The following is an 18,766-nucleotide window of genomic DNA, read 5'->3' as shown; positions in this document are numbered from 1 at the left end:
GAGCTTGTGCAAATTGTAGCCTCAGTTTCCTGTTCTTAGCTGAAAGGAGTGGCACCCGGTGTGGTCTTCTGCTGCTGTAGCCCATCTGCCTCAAAGTTCGACGTACTGTGCGTTCAGAGATGCTCTTCTGGCTACCTTGGTTGTAACGGGTGGCTATTTGAGTCACTGTTGCCTTTCTATCAGCTCGAACCAGTCTGGCCATTCTCCTCTGACCTCTGGCATCAACAACGCATTTCCCCCCACAGAACTGCCGCTCACTGGATGTTTTTTCTTTTTCGGACCATTCTCTGTAAACCCTAGAGATGGTTGTGCGTGAAAATCCCAGTAGATCAGCAGTTTCTGAAATACTCAGACCAGCCCTTCTGGCACCAACAACCATGCCACGTTCAAAGGCACTCAAATCACCTTTCTTCCCCATACTGATGCTCGGTTTGAACTGCAGGAGATTGTCTTGACCATGTCTACATGCCTAAATGCACTGAGTTGCCGCCATGTGATTGGCTGATTAGAAATTAAGTGTTAACGAGCAGTTGGACAGGTGTACCTAATAAAGTGGCCGGTGAGTGTATATATATATATATATATATATATATATACACACATTATATATATATATACACATATATATATACACACATTATATATATATATATATATATATATATATATATATACACACATTATATATATATATATACTGTATATATACACACACATTATATATATATAGCTATATATATATATACACACACACATTATATATATATATATATATATATATATATATATATATATATATATATATATATATATATATAAAATCTCCCAACTTTCAAAGGACAGAAAGAGCGACAAAATGTGTGGCAAATTTAGCTCCACCCACTTTTACATTGACAATTCTCACCCATTTTTCTTTGTGCCCACACACAGTGTAATGCTCCTACTGTCACCCTAACATTATATGACCCCACATTATAATGTTCCTCTCCAATGGCCCCACAGTATGAAGTCCCTCGCCTCGTGTCCTACTTTAAACTGGGAGCAAATAGAGGAGGGCATTAAACTGGGACAACTGGAAGGGTATATTAAACTGGAGGCAAGTAGAGGTAGACATGTCCCCCTCCAGCTACCCCCATGGTTTAATGTCCTCCTCCAATTTACTCCAGTTTAATGTCCCCCTTCACCTGCTCCCAGTTTAATTGCCCCCCCCCCTTCAATTGCTACCAGCTTAATGGCCCCCTTCATCTGCCACGGATTTAATATCCTCCTCTGTTTTCAATTTAATGTCCCCTACTTCATGTGCACCAAGTTTAATTGCCTCCCTAATCTGCCACCAGTTTTATGTCCCCCTTTATCTCTCCCCAGCCTAATGTCCCCCCCAAAGTTCAACATAATAAGATCACTTATACTCACGACTTCTTACTCCCCTGCTGCGCATTCTGCAGTCTCTTGTCCTGAACCGTTCAGGGAGCTGTAGGCACGATGTGAGTGACATCATCGCATTGCGCCCACAGCTCCTGGAGCCGGACCATGCAGGAGAACAGTGGTGAGACAGGAGCTGTCTGCTCCTGCTTCACCACTGTATTCAACTCATCTGCATCCTCTCCAGACTCAGATGAGTTGAATCCGGGACATACCTCCCGCCAACCGGGACAGCACAACACGACTCACAATCTGGGACTGTCCCACAGAATCCGGGACAGTTGAGAGGTATGCCCTACACCACATACTGTACAGTGTCATACAGGGCCCACATATCATACAGTGCCATACAGGACCCACATATCGTACAGTACTATACAGGGTTCCACATACTGTACAGTTTCATACAGGGCCCATATACTGTAATAGTATCATATACAGTAGGATCCATATACTGAAGCAGGGCTATGCAACACTTAACTACTGCTAAACAAGACACAAATGACAGTGTCATACAATCCCACTTAACAGCACCCATATAAAACCGCCATAAAGTCCTCAAATAACTCCTTATATAACCAGAACTAGAGATATAGTTTAGCTACACCCCAGTAAAAAAGTCCATTACTTTTATCATTCCTGGCTCTTTTCTTCCCCCTTATAAATTATGTTATCCTGTGATCATACCCGACTCACATTGCAGAGGCTTCTTAACTCTCTCTTTTCCTAGAAATTGAGAGGCTACGTACAATATCCACATTTCTGATTTTGCTTATAGACCTTGGTTTAAATTTTGGTCCTATCTGTTGTTTTACAGCAAGTGGCTATATGCAGGGATCATCTGTGAGAGGCCATTCTGAGTCTCCTACAGAGTCATTGGTGTAATAATTGTTATTACCGTTGTCAGAGTGTCAGGCCGCTCATTGTCATCTAGATCAGGGTTAGGGAACGTACGGCTCTCCAGCTGTTGCAAAACTACAACTCCCAGCATGCATACTGGCTCTGCTGTTCTTGGAATTCCCATGGAAGTGAATGGAGCATGTTGGGGGTTACAGATTTACAGCATCTGGAGAGCCGAAGGTTCCCTACGCCTGATCTAGATGCTGCGGATGTGGACTCCTATTACACATTAATACCGCGCTTCTAAATAAAAGCTGTGGATTATAAAACCTGCATTACCAATGTATACAAAGTCAAGTAATAATGACAAAGACTGAGGAGCGCTATTTATTCTCTACTGTCTCTTTCTTCCTAATTTCAGAGCTTCCATATGGCCGCCCTGAACAGTAAATATCCCAGACAAAACAGATGCCGTATCAAGCACACCTGGATCTGCTCTTGAATACTGCTCTGATCCTCCTCATGTTGCTATAAAGCAGCGGTCAGCAACCTTCGGCACTCCAGCTGTTGTGAAACTACAATTCACAACATGCTCCATTCACTCCAGTTACAGCAGAGCAAGTGTGCATGCTGGGAGTTGTAATATTACAACAGCTGGAGTGCTGAAGGTTGCCTACCCCTGCTATATAGAGTGGAGAGGTGAGAGGAATTATTTTTGGGCAACAAATCTTGCAGTTATCTGGAAAAGTTGTCACAGTAGTCTGGGTTCAATGAAAAAGAAAAGGAAACCATTCAGAAGAAGTGACGTCTCTGAGTCACGAGGATGTTATGCAGTCCTTGATCAGTTCCCCTTTATTGTGAAGATAAGCTCACAGGTACGTAAACACACATGGACAAAATTGTTGGTACCCCTCATTTAATGAAAGAAAAAACCACAATGGTCACAGAAATAACTTGAATCCGACAAAAGTAATAATAAATAAAAATTAAGAATAAACAAAAGAAAGTCAGACATTGCTTTTCGCTTCAACAGAATTTTAAAAAAATAAAACTCATGAAACAGACCTGGACAGAAATGATGGTTCCCTTATCTTAATATTTTGTTGCACAACCTTTTGAGGCAATTACTGCAATCAAACGGTTCCTGTAACTGTCAATGAGATTCTGCACCTCTCACCAGGTATTGTGGCCCACTCCTCATGAGCAAACTGCTCCAGATGTCTCAGGTTTGAAGGGGGCCTTTTCCGGACGGCATATTTCAGCTTTTTCCACAGATGCTCAATAGGATTTAGGTCAGGGCTCATAGAAGGCCACTTCAGAATAGTCCAATGTTTTCCTCTTAGTCATTCTTGGGTGTTTTTAGCTGTGTGTTTTGGGTCATTATCCTGTTGTAAGACCCATGACCTGCAACTGAAACCAAGCTTTCTGACACTGGGCAGGACATTTCTCTCTAGAATCCCTGAGTCTTGAGATTCCATTGTATCCTATACAGATTCAAGACACCCTGTGCCAGATGCAGCAAGGCAGCCCAAGAACACAACAGAGCCTCCTTGTTTCACAATAGGGACAGTGTTCTTTACAAGATATGCTTCATTTTTCCACCTGTAAACATAGAGCTGATGTGTTTGTTTTTTGTCTCATCTGTCCATAAGACATTCTTAGAGAGCCCTGTACTGCCTAAGGAGAGGGCTGTGGACTCCTTGGCTTAAGGGGTTAATCTGCCCAGTGATAAGGGATGTAGTGCTCTCTGCCTGGAGATGGGTAACATATTTTGTTTACATAAGGAGGGGTTATCTGGGCTATATAATAAGGGGCACGTAGGGGGGTGTCTTACCTTCTGCCAAAATTGCGGTAAGAGGAACACCCTCCCACCCTGCCTTCTTGGTTTTGCTGCCCATGGTCTGGTTGGTGTTTTGGCTTTCTCTCCTTGTCTTTCAGGAATTCGTTGTCACAGCTTGGCGGCAGTCCATGCTAAGATATACGTGTAAAGTATTAGACCTACATGCCCACTATCCCACAACTGGACGTTCGGGAGGAAGAGGAAGTGCCGTAAGTTGGGCATGGACATGCTTAAGTTGTTAGTTTATATGTTTATTTGTAAATAAAGCTGTGGCCTAACCCACAATTCCATACAGCTGGTGATTCGTGGTATTTTCTTAAAGGGGTTTCTCTTCATAGCAACGTAGTCAACTAAATTTGGTTATGGCATCAATGGGCCCAAGGAGTCCCCAGAAGCTTTGTGAGCTGTGAGCATGAGATCCTACTACCTACCAAAGGAACTATCACGTTATCTTGATAGCTACATATGTCCCCCACCTCTGCAAAAAGCTGATGCTGCCTATTATGTCTACATGCTGTGTCCCTCTCGTGTCCTCCAGCCGCGGTCAGGCTGTATTATCAACATCACTTTGCACAGAGAACTATATGATCCTGAAGTTTTTTTCTTTCTTTTTAGTTGCTATGACTCCTAGTATCTCTCTATCTGCTATGAGCTTGTATGTGTTCTCTCTTGCTATATACGACTGTACTATCCATGATTCTATAACACACTAATCCTTTGAATTTCCCCATGGTGGCACTATTATTAATAAGGTCAAAGGCTGTGTTGATGACCAATTGACCAATAATCCTGGGTAATCCTGTCGTCATCCTAATTAATTAGGCCGAGTGCCAGGCAGTAAAGAAGTCACACCACTTGCAATGTTCGTATTAGTTCCTCTCTCAGCTGAGGAGAAAGTGAACTGATGCAGTTTATTTAAGGCAAGTTAGGTTAAATAGCAGCAGAGAAAGGAAGGGAGATAACAATAACATAAGTTATTTGTATTTGTTCCTGATTGGTGTCGTACATCTCAATCAAACAGAAAGTTTAAGCAGTTCCATATATAGCCAGCTACTCCTGGTCCTGCGCTTGTCCCAAGGGAGCTGTCTTCTGGCAGCAATCCAAGCATTTGTTTTTCTTGCACTCTGAACTGCAAGTGCCATCTTACTATATCCTAGTTTCAAGCATAAGCAACTATATCTAGCATTCAGCTTTTAAGAATGCCAATGTTTTTCATACATTACATGATTATAACCTTCACATTATCTTATCTGCTTCCAGTTTAATGCCCCCCTTCGTCTACCCCCAGTTTCATGTCCTCCCTTCATCTGCCCCCAGTTTACTGTTCCTCCTTCATCTGCCTCCAGTTTAATGCCACTCTTCATCTTTCCCCAGTTTAATGTGCCCCCTTCATGTGCCCCTAGTTTCATCTTCCCCATCAATTTGCACCCAAAGTTTAAAATGAAACACACTGATACTCACCTCTCCTCGCTCACCTGTCTGCAGTCCTAGTCATGGAGTGTTCTGGGAGCTGCAGGAGCAACACGAGTGACGTCATCACATTGTGCCTACAGCTGCCGGGGCCGAAGCATACGGAGAACACAGTCGTGAAGCAGGAGCTGTAGGATAGCTCAAAAACCCTTTAGCTTGTGCATCTTTTAGACCCATTTTGCTGCTGAATGTAGATTATAAATGGTCTGACTGCGCAACTTATTCTTAGCTTAATACATTTCGATCATTTAGGCTTCGTGCCAGACAAGAGCAACACAGATAATATTCAAAGAATATTGGGTGTCTCACAGATAGGCAAGGGCAGGGGTGAGTGAGGGACATTTGCCTCACTAGATGCAGACAAGGCTTTTCAACTCTGTGGAGTGGCAGCATTTGTTAGATGTGCTAAGCAGATGTGGCCTTGGTCAACGGATGGATGTCTGATCTGTCTAAAAAGCATACTGCAAATCTGTTTGTCAATGGGTAATGTTCCTCCTTCTTTAACCATGGTAGGAGCACCTATAAGGGGTGTCCTATATTGCTACTTCTGTCCGCCATGGCAATAGAACTATTGGCACTTCCTGTGAGACTCTGTTTAGTGAGGGGAAGCCTTGGGAGACTACAGTGGTTTATATGTAGACAATCTCATATTATTATCTCATACCAAACCATAGGTCTCTCTTTCTAGATGCAAAAAAGTTCAAAAGCAGCGGCACCGTTCTGTGGGTTTGAACATACACCAAATCACTGGATCTCAAACTAGATGATCTGGCATTCAGGTGGTGCTCACTGTTAAACAAATAGTCCAATATAGTGCAAAAAAATAGAAAAAAAATCAGGGCACTCACCAGCCAGTAGTAAAATTCACCAAACTTTAATAATCTTCCATAAAAATAGGTACTTGAACAGCATTTACAGACGGGGGTAGGGTAGATGGGATGTAGAAGAAATGAAGAGACGACCGTTTCGTGCTAAATGCACTTCATCAGAGGAAGCCTGATGAAGTGCATTTAGCACGAAACGGTCGTCGCTTCATTTCTTCTACATCCTATCTACCCTACCCCCGTCTGTAAATGCTGTTCAAGTACCTATTTTTATGGAAGATTATTAAAGTTTGGTGAATTTTACTACTGGCTGGTGAGTGCCCTGATTTTTTTTTCTATTTTTCTCTCTTTCTAGACTCCTCCAGCTTTTGGAGGAATTTGCCTTTTATCTGGAGCAATCTTGGGTGGCTCACTGCCTGTTAAAAATCTTGCCCACTAGTAAATTATAAGTATCTGGTTATATATATTTCACCAAAACAATAAGTCACATGGGATGAAGATCTACTCCCTGCTGAGTTACATCGAGTCCAAGTGTAACATATGGGGTACTCTCCATTTGTCTACACACAGGTTGTATAAATTTGTTCAAAATTATCTTCCTCCCCAAAGGATTATACCTTCTAGGACCTGCTGCAGACCAGATTCCTAAAGCCTTCAAGAGATTAAATTCTGTCATAATCTCTTTCATATGGAGTAACTCATTTAAACATAAACTGAATATCAGTACTTAACAAAGACCCAAAACTCTGTGAGGTATAGAGTTTTGGCTGGCCAACTCTACTTACTTGATGTCTGGGCTGAGGGTCTCACCTCTACTACAGCACAGAATTATCTATCCATCTGGGTATTCACACATTATGGCCAGTCTTGGAAAAACCAACCATCTTTCCAAGTCGTTTGTTATGGTTATGGTGTCACAGGTATGGAAAGCCGCTTAATAGATATATGATAACTACTCTTACCGGTAATTAGATTTCTCTTTAACATCCACAATGGGAGTAGGAATTCCACGCCCCAGGGACAAAAATCTACAAGAAGCCATCATATATAAAAGGCTGAATCTGGGAATCTGTATTGTCATCAAACAGATAGATGAACCGATAGTAAATGCACTGCTGAAGAAACCAAAATAAAATCCACTATAACTTAGTCAGTAGTGGAGACAAGAGAAGTTGTACAGGCACGCGTCAATAACAGAGAGGATGTAAGAGACCAAATCATGAGACAAATGTAAAGTCCAGGACTCAAGCCAAAGGACACATAGCCGAACAAGCATGAAAAGCAGAAAGGAGACAAAGGGAAATCTGAGAACAAGCCACAGAGACAATAACAAGCAAATAGATACAACAGGTAACAGAGCCAAACCAAGAGTAGTAAACTAATTAGTCGATGCCTGTGTTAGGAGAAAGCTTCCCAGGTTGGCATAGTAATGTTAAAGGTGCAGCAGCCAGATAGTGAATCCTGATACTCTCCTTCATTTGCACTCCAGTAATATCAGAGGACTTGGAATCATGTAATTATAAACACACGTGAAAAAACACTGTGAAAAAACACCCTCTTAACAAAATTAAGCCCATGCCGTTGTGGAGGTTAAAGGGAAATCCAAATACCTGTAGGTTTAATCATCTTTCCCTCTTTCCTCCACAACAGCACCGATAGTAATGACAGAGAAAGCATCAAGGGGAAGCCACAGCAGACAGCACTTTTGTGGTCAAGGGCTAAATCTGTATTCCAAATAACATCCAATTTATAACGTTTGTAAAAGGTGACCCCAAGTAGCTATTTAATCTGCTCAATGGAAGGCCCCCTAAGCCCATGAGGAGGCTACTGCACGAGTAGAATGAGTCTTGAGTCCAGATGGGACTGGAATCTGCTTGCAGGCATAACAGGAAGAAATACCCCAAAAATGTACCAATAAAACGATAGGTTGTCCTGCATAAACATAATCCCTCAACTAACTCTGGCAACCGTAAAATAAAAATCGTACACATCATAGAAGCTGGTAATGCAAAAATAATTGATTTATGTGCCCAAATGTGTTTTGTTCTGCAAAAGTAGAAACGCATTAAAAAAAAAAAAAAAATTACATATTGTTTAAATATCGACCCACAGAATAAAGGTAATGTCTTAGGGAGCGTTCACACTACCATCGGTAGTGTCCGCTGCTAATGTCCGTGCAAGATTTTGAACGGACATTAGCAGCGGACACTACCTGTCGGACACCGATGGTAGTGTGAACGCCCCCTTAGTCATGTTGTACGCTGCATGGCAAAAATCTAAAATACAATGCCCAAATTTTTTTTTTCAATCCCCTGCTCCATAAAACCCCCACCCCCGAAAATAAGACATGTCCTATATTTAGGATGAGAATTTAATATAAGAGACGGTCTTATTTTCGGGGAAACACGGTATATGGTTCTGTAGATAGACTAGCAATACTTTTTTAAAAGGACCCGCCATATTTCATCAGTTACAGATAACCAGATCCATGCAACAGATTTCTAATGGGTAAACCATATACCCCGCTAAACCTGTATGGCCCCAAATTCTCCTACTCTCACGACACATTCATAATAGCTGATGGTTAAAACTCATATAGTTAGAGATCTGGCCCTTGTCCTCACATCCCTCCCTTCAACACATACACTTACAAAACTGAATTTGTGTGATTCATAGTGAATGATATACCCCAGTAGCCATAAAATACATTTTCTACTCTGCTGTTCCTCATATTCCCATATTGATTAATTCCTAACATTTACTTCACACTATGTAGACACGTCAAGAGTCAAAACTAATCCCATAGTAATGTCTTCTCTAAGCAGAAGCTAGATATCCACTTCTATAAGCAGGTTCATTTCCCACCAATTTGGGCTTATAATATATCTTAAAGCCACTATATTACTATAAACATTGAACATATCAAGGACATTACTCTTCTATCACCCGCATCCGAGTCAGTTCTAAGGGGTAATATCATTTTGCAGTCATGCAGAAAAAAACCAAAAAACAGTGATGCTTCCAAACCCTGTACTACTTAATGGGCTAACAGGATGGGCTACTACCTAGCCAGACTATTCAATAACTTAATTACAGCCCTCTCCTGGTATTCTCACCTGGAATGACTAAAGTAGTAACTTCATCATACAGGATTACTATGAAGACCTGTGAAGAGACTCCCCAACAGAGATGCCAGACATGAATGCCTTCTTGGACCCCCTCTTCCTGCCAGGCTTCTTAGATGACCAAAATATATTGCTGGAAAGATACCCTATACAAAGAAAGTATCGGGCCACACCTTATTATATTCACGTGTTTCACTCCCATTGCTTCAAATGTCAGAGGCATAAATTGAGAGGATGCAGGGTGTACATTGGCACCTATGCCCAGGAGCCTTAGGAGACCAATACGTTGTTTCTTCTCAATATGATGATGCATTACAGTTGGGGAGGGCCTGGAAAATATTTTACATTAGGGTCCTGGAGCTTCCTGTCACACCTGTCAGGTGTACAAAAATCCATCTATTTTCCATCTGGAAAATTATTAAAGTGTTTGTCGGACAATCAAATGATTATTTAAATAGGCTGGGGATGGTGGAGAAAAAAAAATAAAAAATCATTCTTGCCTTTCCTTGAAGCTCCAGTGGCTCCCTGCATGGTCCGGTCATGCAGCTCCATTGTTGTCTTCTACTGGACTATAGGACTAGACCGCACTGGGAGGACATCGGAGCACCCGGGACAGGAGAGTAGGTTTTTTCACCTCCCCTTTTTTCCTATCAGTATGTCTTTGTAGAATGGGACAAAATCCACACAAACACAAGGAGAAAATACAAACTCCTTGCAGATGTTGTTCCTGGCGTTATTCGAACCCAGGACTCCAGCGCTGCAGGAGTGCTAACCACTGAGCCACCGTGTTGACCCATGGCCCTTTTCTATTCCAGTATGACTTCATGCCAGTGCATGGGGTTGTCCAGACAAAGATCAGCAGAGGTCAGACAATGGGGATCTTGGGGTCAATCAGCTGTTTGAAGAAGCTAAAGTATCTGGGTGAGTGCTGCAGCTCCTCTAGTACTTACCAAGCTCACTGCCGTACATTTGTACAGTGGCTGTTCTTGGTATCAGGCTAAGTTCACACAGAGTTTTTTGGTCAGGGTTTTGTCATTGTCAAAACCGGACTGGAAAACACGTGGAGGAGTCTCCTGAGGCGTTTTTTGCCATTTGAAGCATTTCCTGAAGCTTTTTTTGAGGTGTTTTTCGAGCAGTTTCCTGATCTGTTTCCTTTTGGGATGTGGTAATGAATTATATTTAAAAAAAAAAAAAAAAAGCCTGGCATTTCCTGATTAGGTTTCCATTTTCGATTCAGGTTTCTGACCAAAAAACTGCGAGCAGGAAAAACCGGCTCCCATTGACTTGCATTGAAACCGCAAGCAGGAAAACGCTCCTGGCTTCAAAAAGAATGGACATCTTGCTTCTTTTTTGCCGCTAACGGAAAAAAACACTAGCGGAAAAGACTCAGAAGCATTTTGTATACTTTGAATGATAAGGCGTTTTTTGGTTCAGGGTTTGGAGGCAGATTTCTGCCAAAACCCTGACCGAAAAACTCTGTGTGAACTTAGCCTCACAGGTTAGCCCTTTCTCTAGAATGAGACTGAGCTGCGATCAAGCTATGTGACCAATGAAAGTGACATCACATGGCATTAGAAGCTTAAGTGACGCTCCCTTTTGCTTCAACCATCTGATCCATGTGGGTCCCGGATTTTAGACCCCCAAATGATCTTCAATTGATGGCCTATCCTAGGAACAGAACATGAATAAAGAAGTCCCAGCAGAAAACTACTTTAGGCCGGGACCCCATGGGCCGCAAACACCTTGATTTGCCCACAGTGGAAACGCTGTGGGAAAAATTGCGGTGTTTTGCAATAATAGAAAAGTGGATGGGATTCATGCGAATCCCATGCCCACTTTGCGGAAAAAATGCAGTGCGGACACGCAATTTCAGAAACTGTTGTGGTTTTGGAAATCGCATCATGTCAATTATATCTACGGAAACGCCAGCAGCTTCCCTGTAGATATAATGGTAAAGTCGGTGGAGGAAAACTAAACGAACTTTCTGTTCAAAGTGCTGCAGGAAGAACCATGATGTGTTCCCGCCGTGGTTGTTCTCACAGTGCTTTAGCGCTGTGAATTGTCCCGTGGGGCTTTAGCATTAATCTGTGTTATCGCTTTGAAGACCTTTATGACAGTCTTTATTCATGGGGTACTCTAGCGGTCATGAAAAGTATAGCAAACTGAGTGAACGGAGAGCTATTGTATTTCTGACAACTATGGAGCTCTAGTGACACCAATACAATGGGGACTGAGAGCAATGTTCATAACATCTCTCACTACATGGAATATAAATAAATAAGACAGAAACAAAGTCATAATGAAATTTTTATTCTCCATTAGTAACTTACTAGAGGTTTTGTAGTTTACATCACGTTTCAAAATAGTTTCTTCTTTGTATTGATAACAAAAAAATTAAATAAAAAATTAAAACATCTTAAGTGTCTTGCAAATATATACTGTCTGTAGGAGATAGAAAATGTCTGTACAAACTTATTCAACAATCAATATACAATCAATGTAGCTTAAAAAAGTAAAATAAAACTTTTTTTTTTTTTTTACAAATGACATTACAGTCTAAAAATACATATGATATATGCCACACACAGGTCAGTTATCTAGCATGTCAATAAAGGATATACAGTATATTATGTGGCTGGTAATACCTTCTGGTTCTAATAAGCTGGCTGACTTATGGCACCGGTAATATTGTAGTATACATCTACCAAGTTACTGGTCACGAATACATAGAATTCCTGACTAAGAACAAAAGGTTAGAATAAGCAATGTAGTATCATTTATTTATTAGTTCTCAATCCGTTAGACCCTTGCTCTGCGGGTAAAAGAAAACTCATCCTTTAAAGGGGCTCTATCATTGGTAAAAGTCATTTTTAACTAATCACATCCTTGCATAGCCTTTAGAAAGTCGATTCTACACATATCTTTTGTATGTAAATTGCCTCAGTAGTATTTGAATAAGTCCATCTTTATTCATATGCTAATTAGGGTCTCAGGAAGTTAGGGTGCACAGGAAGTTGTCAGCGAGCTCTCCTCTCCCTGCTGTGTATGAGAGCAGGGAGGAGGAGTCAGCAGCAGCCTGTGCTGTATATACAGAAGACAGTGCACAAAGAGATAGCCAGGGTGCCCAGAGAAGGTTAATTAGCGTATGAATAAAATTGGGCTTATTCAAAATCTACTGAGGTGATTTACATACAAAAGGTAGGTGTGGAAAAGCCTTTCTAAAGTCTATGCAAGGATGTGATTAGTTAAAAATGACTTTTTCCAATGATAGAGCCCCTTTAATACACAGATATTTCGCTGCAGCTGTGTACTTACTCCAACGTACTTGAAAACTATGCTAATGTACATTAAACTAATCAGCCAACATGGTTTACAGTCACTACATGGCCACACATTGGTCTCAGCAGCCACGACTAATGGCCTCATCATTAGACGAATCATGTACAGACCAGATCAGAACACCTCAGCCTTAACAAGTCCATTAGGAAACCATTACAAATCTTTAATAACACTGACATTTAACAAAACACAATGTAATGTTAGGGTACGTTCACAAAGCGGAAAATGGATTCCGCGTGTGAACATACCGCACGCCTACCTGCGACGGAATGCCGATGCAATGTACTGGCATCCAATTGCGGCATTCCGCTCCAGATCAGGGCATGTCGCTTCTTTTTCTGCTACTAGCTAGTGGGATGTTCAACGGATTCATGATGGATGTCAGTGTTCGTTGTTAACATTGTGTTAAGGATGCTAGCAACGGACACTACCAACATTATTGTGACTGCCCCCTTAGGTGTGAAACAAAAGTGAACATTGAGGTAAGCTAGGCAAAATAAAATGGAATGTCTGGTACTCATTAATATCCCTCTTACTTAAAGGGAGTCTGTCAGCAAAAATTATCATCATGCAACTCCACCAGTGCCCAGAGACATGATCAAAGTCCTATAATCATTTTTTGAGAATAGTGGCATTATTTTCAATGGTGGCTTTACATAGTCCAAAGTGCATGTAAGTGTGGCGAACCACTGACCATCACAAGCAGGTCTGCCTCTGCTACCAGCCTTATCAATGTCCAGCAACAGCAATGTAATGGCAGCAATTCAGCCTCCCTCTGAGCTATCTGTATTGCGGCATGCTATACTGCACATGGGTGGCTGAAGTCATCCTACACCCAGAAGAACAAGCCGTTCTTCTCTTCTTTCTGAAGTAGATTGCCATACATGCATAGAACAACTAAGCTCAGGGGAAAGCCGAACATCTGCAATTACATCACTGTTACTGGTCAGGGTAGAGGAGGCATCATATTATACATTTTGCTAGCGATTCAAAATGGCGCTCAGCCACAACCGAGGCACTTTGGACTCATTTGTCACTACACACTATTAGGTACTGGAGTAGGCTCCATGACAATTTTGTGTCTGACAGACTACATTTAAGGCACAGCGGCGTTTGTTAGTAAAGAAATACAAGTTCATCTTTACTTATTCAGGAAACATGGAGATGCACAATATAAGAATATCAGTCTTTAGAATGGGGCTCCATAAATACTGAGTTGTTCACACTAACCAGATGGTTAATCAGACAGTTTTCAGATACTAAGGACTTTTTGCAGCACTGAGGAAATGCTGAACAAACTCCTGACACTTTCTCTTGTCCAAGTTGCTTGGTGATGACTGATCTGGCGGAGGTCGTAGTATTAGGTTTCCAAATATACTTGCTGAGAAAAAAAAAAACAAATGTGTTAAAAGCAGAAAAAACAAACTAATGACCTATACTCTGGATAGGTAATCAATAGCAAAAATGCATATAGAGCCAGGAAACCCCTTTAAATTCATCTCAATATGATTAAGACAGTTATTTACTAGCCACAAGTCCTTACTAATGGGACGCTATCACCATAACTCCGATAGAAGTAAATGAGCAACACTGTTTCCATAGCTCCACAGTTATAAAAACAGAACAGCTAAGCATGCTATAAGGTTTCTGTAGCTCCCATTCATTTCTGTAGTTATGGAAACAGCGTGGAGCAACTTCTGCTGGTTTGTATGCTCTCCCAGTATCTGCTTGGGTTTTATTTGGGTACAGCAGTTTCCTCCCATACTCCAAACACATACTGACAGTATATTTACATTTTGTGCCCTATTTGGGACAGTGTTGACAACATCTCTGTAAAGAGCTGTGGAATATGATGGCGCTATACAAGTAAACAAATAAATAAATAGCTAACTACAGTTCTTTTTTGGACTATAAGATGCACTTTTTTTCCCAAAAAATTTGAGGAATATGGCTTATGAGCCTTAAAGTCCAAATGTAGAGGGGGCGGAGGAGCCGGGTCGCAGCATCGGCCCACTCCTGCAGCGGCAGGAGTAGGATAATGTTCGGGCTCTGGGCTTGGAGGAGACTGTCACGGTGGTGTGAATTCATCCCGTCATCTGTCATGCTATTACAGCGCATGTCGAGTCTGTAAAGATAATAGCAGCCGCTCTGCTGCAGAACGGTCACCATAGCAACCGGGTCTCCCCTGTAATGTACAGCGGAGACCCGGAGCAAATGATTGTGATCAGAGTCCACTCTGCTGGAGCTTACAGGAAGTAATGCCCGCGATCAGAGTACCACAACTGCCCTTCGGGGCCGGTCCCCACCGACCCCATACCTTTCTTGTTGCAGGCTCCCATGCGGCGAAATTGCAGGGGCTGTCCTGTTCCTGTGACAGCCGGGAGCCTAATGAAGGCTCCCAGACTTGTCATAGTAATATTACTAACTGAGGCTGGTCTATGACCAGTCTCAATAGTAATGTATAGAATCTCCCATAGACTACAATACATTTGTATTGCAGTTTATGGGACTTGCAATTAAATTACTGCAGGTTCAAGCCCCCTTTCCCTTTTATATATAAAAGTAGAATATTACTGTGAAACACAAACACATTAGTTATCCCAGTGTCTGAAAATGCCCAGTTTACAAACTTATAAAAATATTTCTCCCGTAGAGTGAACATCGTAGCAGGAAAAAAAAATAAATCAAAACTGCCGAACTGCTGTTTTTTTTTTTTGCCGTTTCGCCTATGATTTGAATAAAAAGTGATCAACGTAATAGACATTCCCCAAAGTGATATAACTAAAAAGTACATCCCCCCCCCCAAAAAAAAAAAAAAAAAAAAAAACACACAACACGCCATCTGCATCCCTGTACAGCTGCACGGACATCTGTCAATGTGGCAAAACTACAACTACCATATGTTATTAAATATTTTACCACATTTTTTGCTCCAAATTTTTTCCCCCCTTTTTTCCTCGTATAAAACCTAGGTGTGTCTTATTGTCCGGAAAATACAGTAGGTCATTGCATGTCAAGGAAACTTTTAGGATGTTCACAAGGAAGTAAACTGCTTAGTGTTTTGCATCAGTATTTGTAAGCCAAAACAACACGTGGGTCTAAATTTCCCAATTTGGACATAAAAATACTGATGCCAAGTACTAAGCAGAATAGTATCATAAAGCATGTTAACATAGTTATATGTACATCAATACAGTCAACTCTATTTTATGCTAAACCTTTTCCTACATATACTCTGAGCCCACAACAATGAAACCGCAACAAGAAGAATAGTCCTGGAATGATGGAAATCATAGGACTAGTAGACATGTAATTTTGGCTGCACAATGAACAGGAGCCCTATGGATAAGTGAGGAGTAACCAAAGAGCTAGCCTACCGGACCACCAAAGAGTATCCAACTGCTGCAGAGAAAAGCTGCATAGAGAGGTTATTGGGAGCAGTCAGAACAGAAGTGAGGCTTCCTGAGAAGACAAGTAAAGAGACCTTCCACAAAGATTCCCATGTTCACAGGATAAGTAGAGGCCAATGAGGGGGCTGAGGATGGTGGGGCTAGGAAGCCAAGGGGAGGATTCGGGCCTAGCCCTGGCCTAGTCCCAGAAGAAGAGCAGAAGCTGAGGACTTCATTAGAGCACCACGGCTGACAGCGCGACAGACAGTGTTACAACAGGGCTATTTGGGGCACTAAACCACCAGTCCATAATGAACTGTACTTGGTTTAATATCCCATATCGACCTAACAGATTCCCTTTAAACTTCCCACTTTATGGGGAATACAAATATTTACAGACAAGTAAGAAGAGGTGACAAGTCCTCTATAAATATAAAAGTTAATCTAGTGTGAAAAAGAAAACTTTTACCTAAAATGTTGACATCCAAATGATTCTTTAATGAGTTACTTAGCAGCTCCCGTAAAAATGACATCAGATACTTGAAGACATTTTTATGATGCAATGGCAACAGTGAAATAATCTGAAAGACATAACAATGAGCAATGATAGATTTTCATCCACAAATTATTTTTCTTTAGCCATTCAAATTGAGAGATAATACACAGAAAGTGTAACAGTTGTTGACTAGGTACTGTAAGATGTATATCAATACACAGAACTGCAGGAATGAACAGGAATGGAATACAACATGCAGTCAGCTCTGTCACCATACACAGTGTTATTACTTGAGGAGGAGCGGAGGGGTCAGCATGACCCAGAGATTTAACAAGCAATAAGGAGAATACTTGTGTCATGCACTGCCCCCTAGGGTCCTGGCCACAGTGTAACACATTATCAGTTTTATTCTGCAATAATGCATAAAAGTTTGCGTTTATGGCTAAAAGCTCATAATATGCAGAGTTTATATATGGCACCTTACGCTTATGTCAACATGTACACAAAATTCTGAAAACTGAGGAGATTTAAAAAAGAAAAATCTACTTAATGGAGCTTTTTGAGACATAGCATGCCCCTAGGGTCTTACTGAACATGACAAGAGATGCCTGTGACTGACTGGGAGCTTTTCTCTTTTTGTTACTTGCAGTATCTCTTGTCCTCCCTCATCTCTTTGAAAATATTAAAAAAACCATTAATACAACAAAGTACAGAGACATCAACATATACATATAAGGGGACCAATGCCACCTGTCAAAGAACATATGTGGTAGTTGAGAATATGTAAGTATGTAACAATAAACCAATCCAGCAATGGAGTATGGTGATAAAAAATAGCCTTTAGCAGAGAGATCAACATAAGGGAGCGTTTATATGTAGTGAAGTCATAGTGACAACTTTCATACAGGGGTTAATATAGCTAGCTCTGCACAAGGACAAGTATAGAAAGTACTGTGGATGCTGAAATGAAGGGAAGTAAAGTAAATAAAGTCAAATCATGAAAGATAGTACATACCACAATAGAACGCGCGTTTCGCCGTAAAGGCTTCGTCAGGGGAAAAACGCGCAGGGCGTCGGGGTGCGTTCTATTGTGGTATGTACTATCCTTCATGATTTGACTTTATTTACTTTATTTCACTTCATTCCAGCATCCACAGTATTTTCTATACTTGCCTTTGTGCAGAGCTAGCTATATTTAACATGCAGTAGCAGCAGTAGTAGTAGTAGCAGCAGCATGCTACTGCGCACGCACCCATGCCATTTTTTTTTTTTTATCAATGGCAGTTCGCAAGCGCCGGAGTAAGACATCGCTAGAAGAGGAGGCGTGGCTGAAGATGACATCGGACCCTGAATGCCCGCCCACCGTGCACAATAGATAAGTTTAACATTCTTTTTTAGGGTGGGGTTGTAGTTTAATATAACTTTAGTGGTGCCTGAATAGCCTTTTTAAAGGCTATTCACGCATATGTGGGGCTCATACAGCATAATTTTGCTGATAGAGCCCCTTTAAATAAGCATTACTCACTTCTCCATTCCCCAACACGGTCATTCACATACTTGGCAGGTTTTTGCTTCCCAGTCTCATCTACACACACAGGAAATGCCTTGAAATACACATTCAATTCATGAATCCTCCAGGGATTGGCAGAGTGGGGTTTTCCTGCCATTTTCTGTGTGCAGAGACCAGATCGTAGAAACCAGCAGGGATCAGTGAGATTGTGGTTTTGTTTTGCCTTATACATTCCCGTTCATTAAAAAAATACTTTGTTATTTCATTTAGAAAAAGTTTTTTTTCCTGAAGAAATCATTCTAACCTCATGCCCACTAGGTGTTTTACTTCTATGCAAATTGCTCTTCACAGCCTGCAGGGATATATTTATTTGAGTACACTTGCAAGCTCGGTAATTCTAATTTAAAGAGGACCTTTTATGTCCTTGACATTAGCAGTGTTATATACCCCTAGAAAGCGGACAGTGCCTTCATATGTAAGATCATATATTCTTGTAGTTGAACGTTTATAA

The 18,766-nt window shown here is 41.3% G+C and overlaps 1 protein-coding gene across 4 annotated transcripts in view; it reads right to left on the bottom strand.

Annotated features, from left to right (window-relative positions):
* Nucleotides 1-12,001: 12,001 nt before the first annotated feature.
* Nucleotides 12,002-18,766, bottom strand: part of INPP5B (inositol polyphosphate-5-phosphatase B) — a 73,479-nt gene continuing 66,714 nt past the window's right edge. For 3 of the 4 annotated variants that reach the window (XM_075264516.1, XM_075264518.1, XM_075264517.1), the window contains 2 exons: nt 16,719-16,830; nt 12,003-14,241 (listed from right to left, as the gene is read on the bottom strand). In XM_075264516.1, coding sequence (XP_075120617.1) covers nt 14,120-14,241; nt 16,719-16,830 — 234 coding nt within the window. In that variant the 3' untranslated portion in view covers nt 12,003-14,119. Of the gene's footprint in view, nt 14,242-16,718; nt 16,831-18,766 lie in introns of all 4 variants that reach the window. The other variant, XM_075264519.1, reaches the window with a different exon arrangement.

The sequence above is a fragment of the Leptodactylus fuscus genome, chromosome 2 (assembly GCF_031893055.1).
Source record: "Leptodactylus fuscus isolate aLepFus1 chromosome 2, aLepFus1.hap2, whole genome shotgun sequence".
Classification (NCBI taxonomy): domain Eukaryota; kingdom Metazoa; phylum Chordata; class Amphibia; order Anura; family Leptodactylidae; genus Leptodactylus; species Leptodactylus fuscus.
This window is presented reverse-complemented; position numbering and strand designations above follow the sequence as displayed.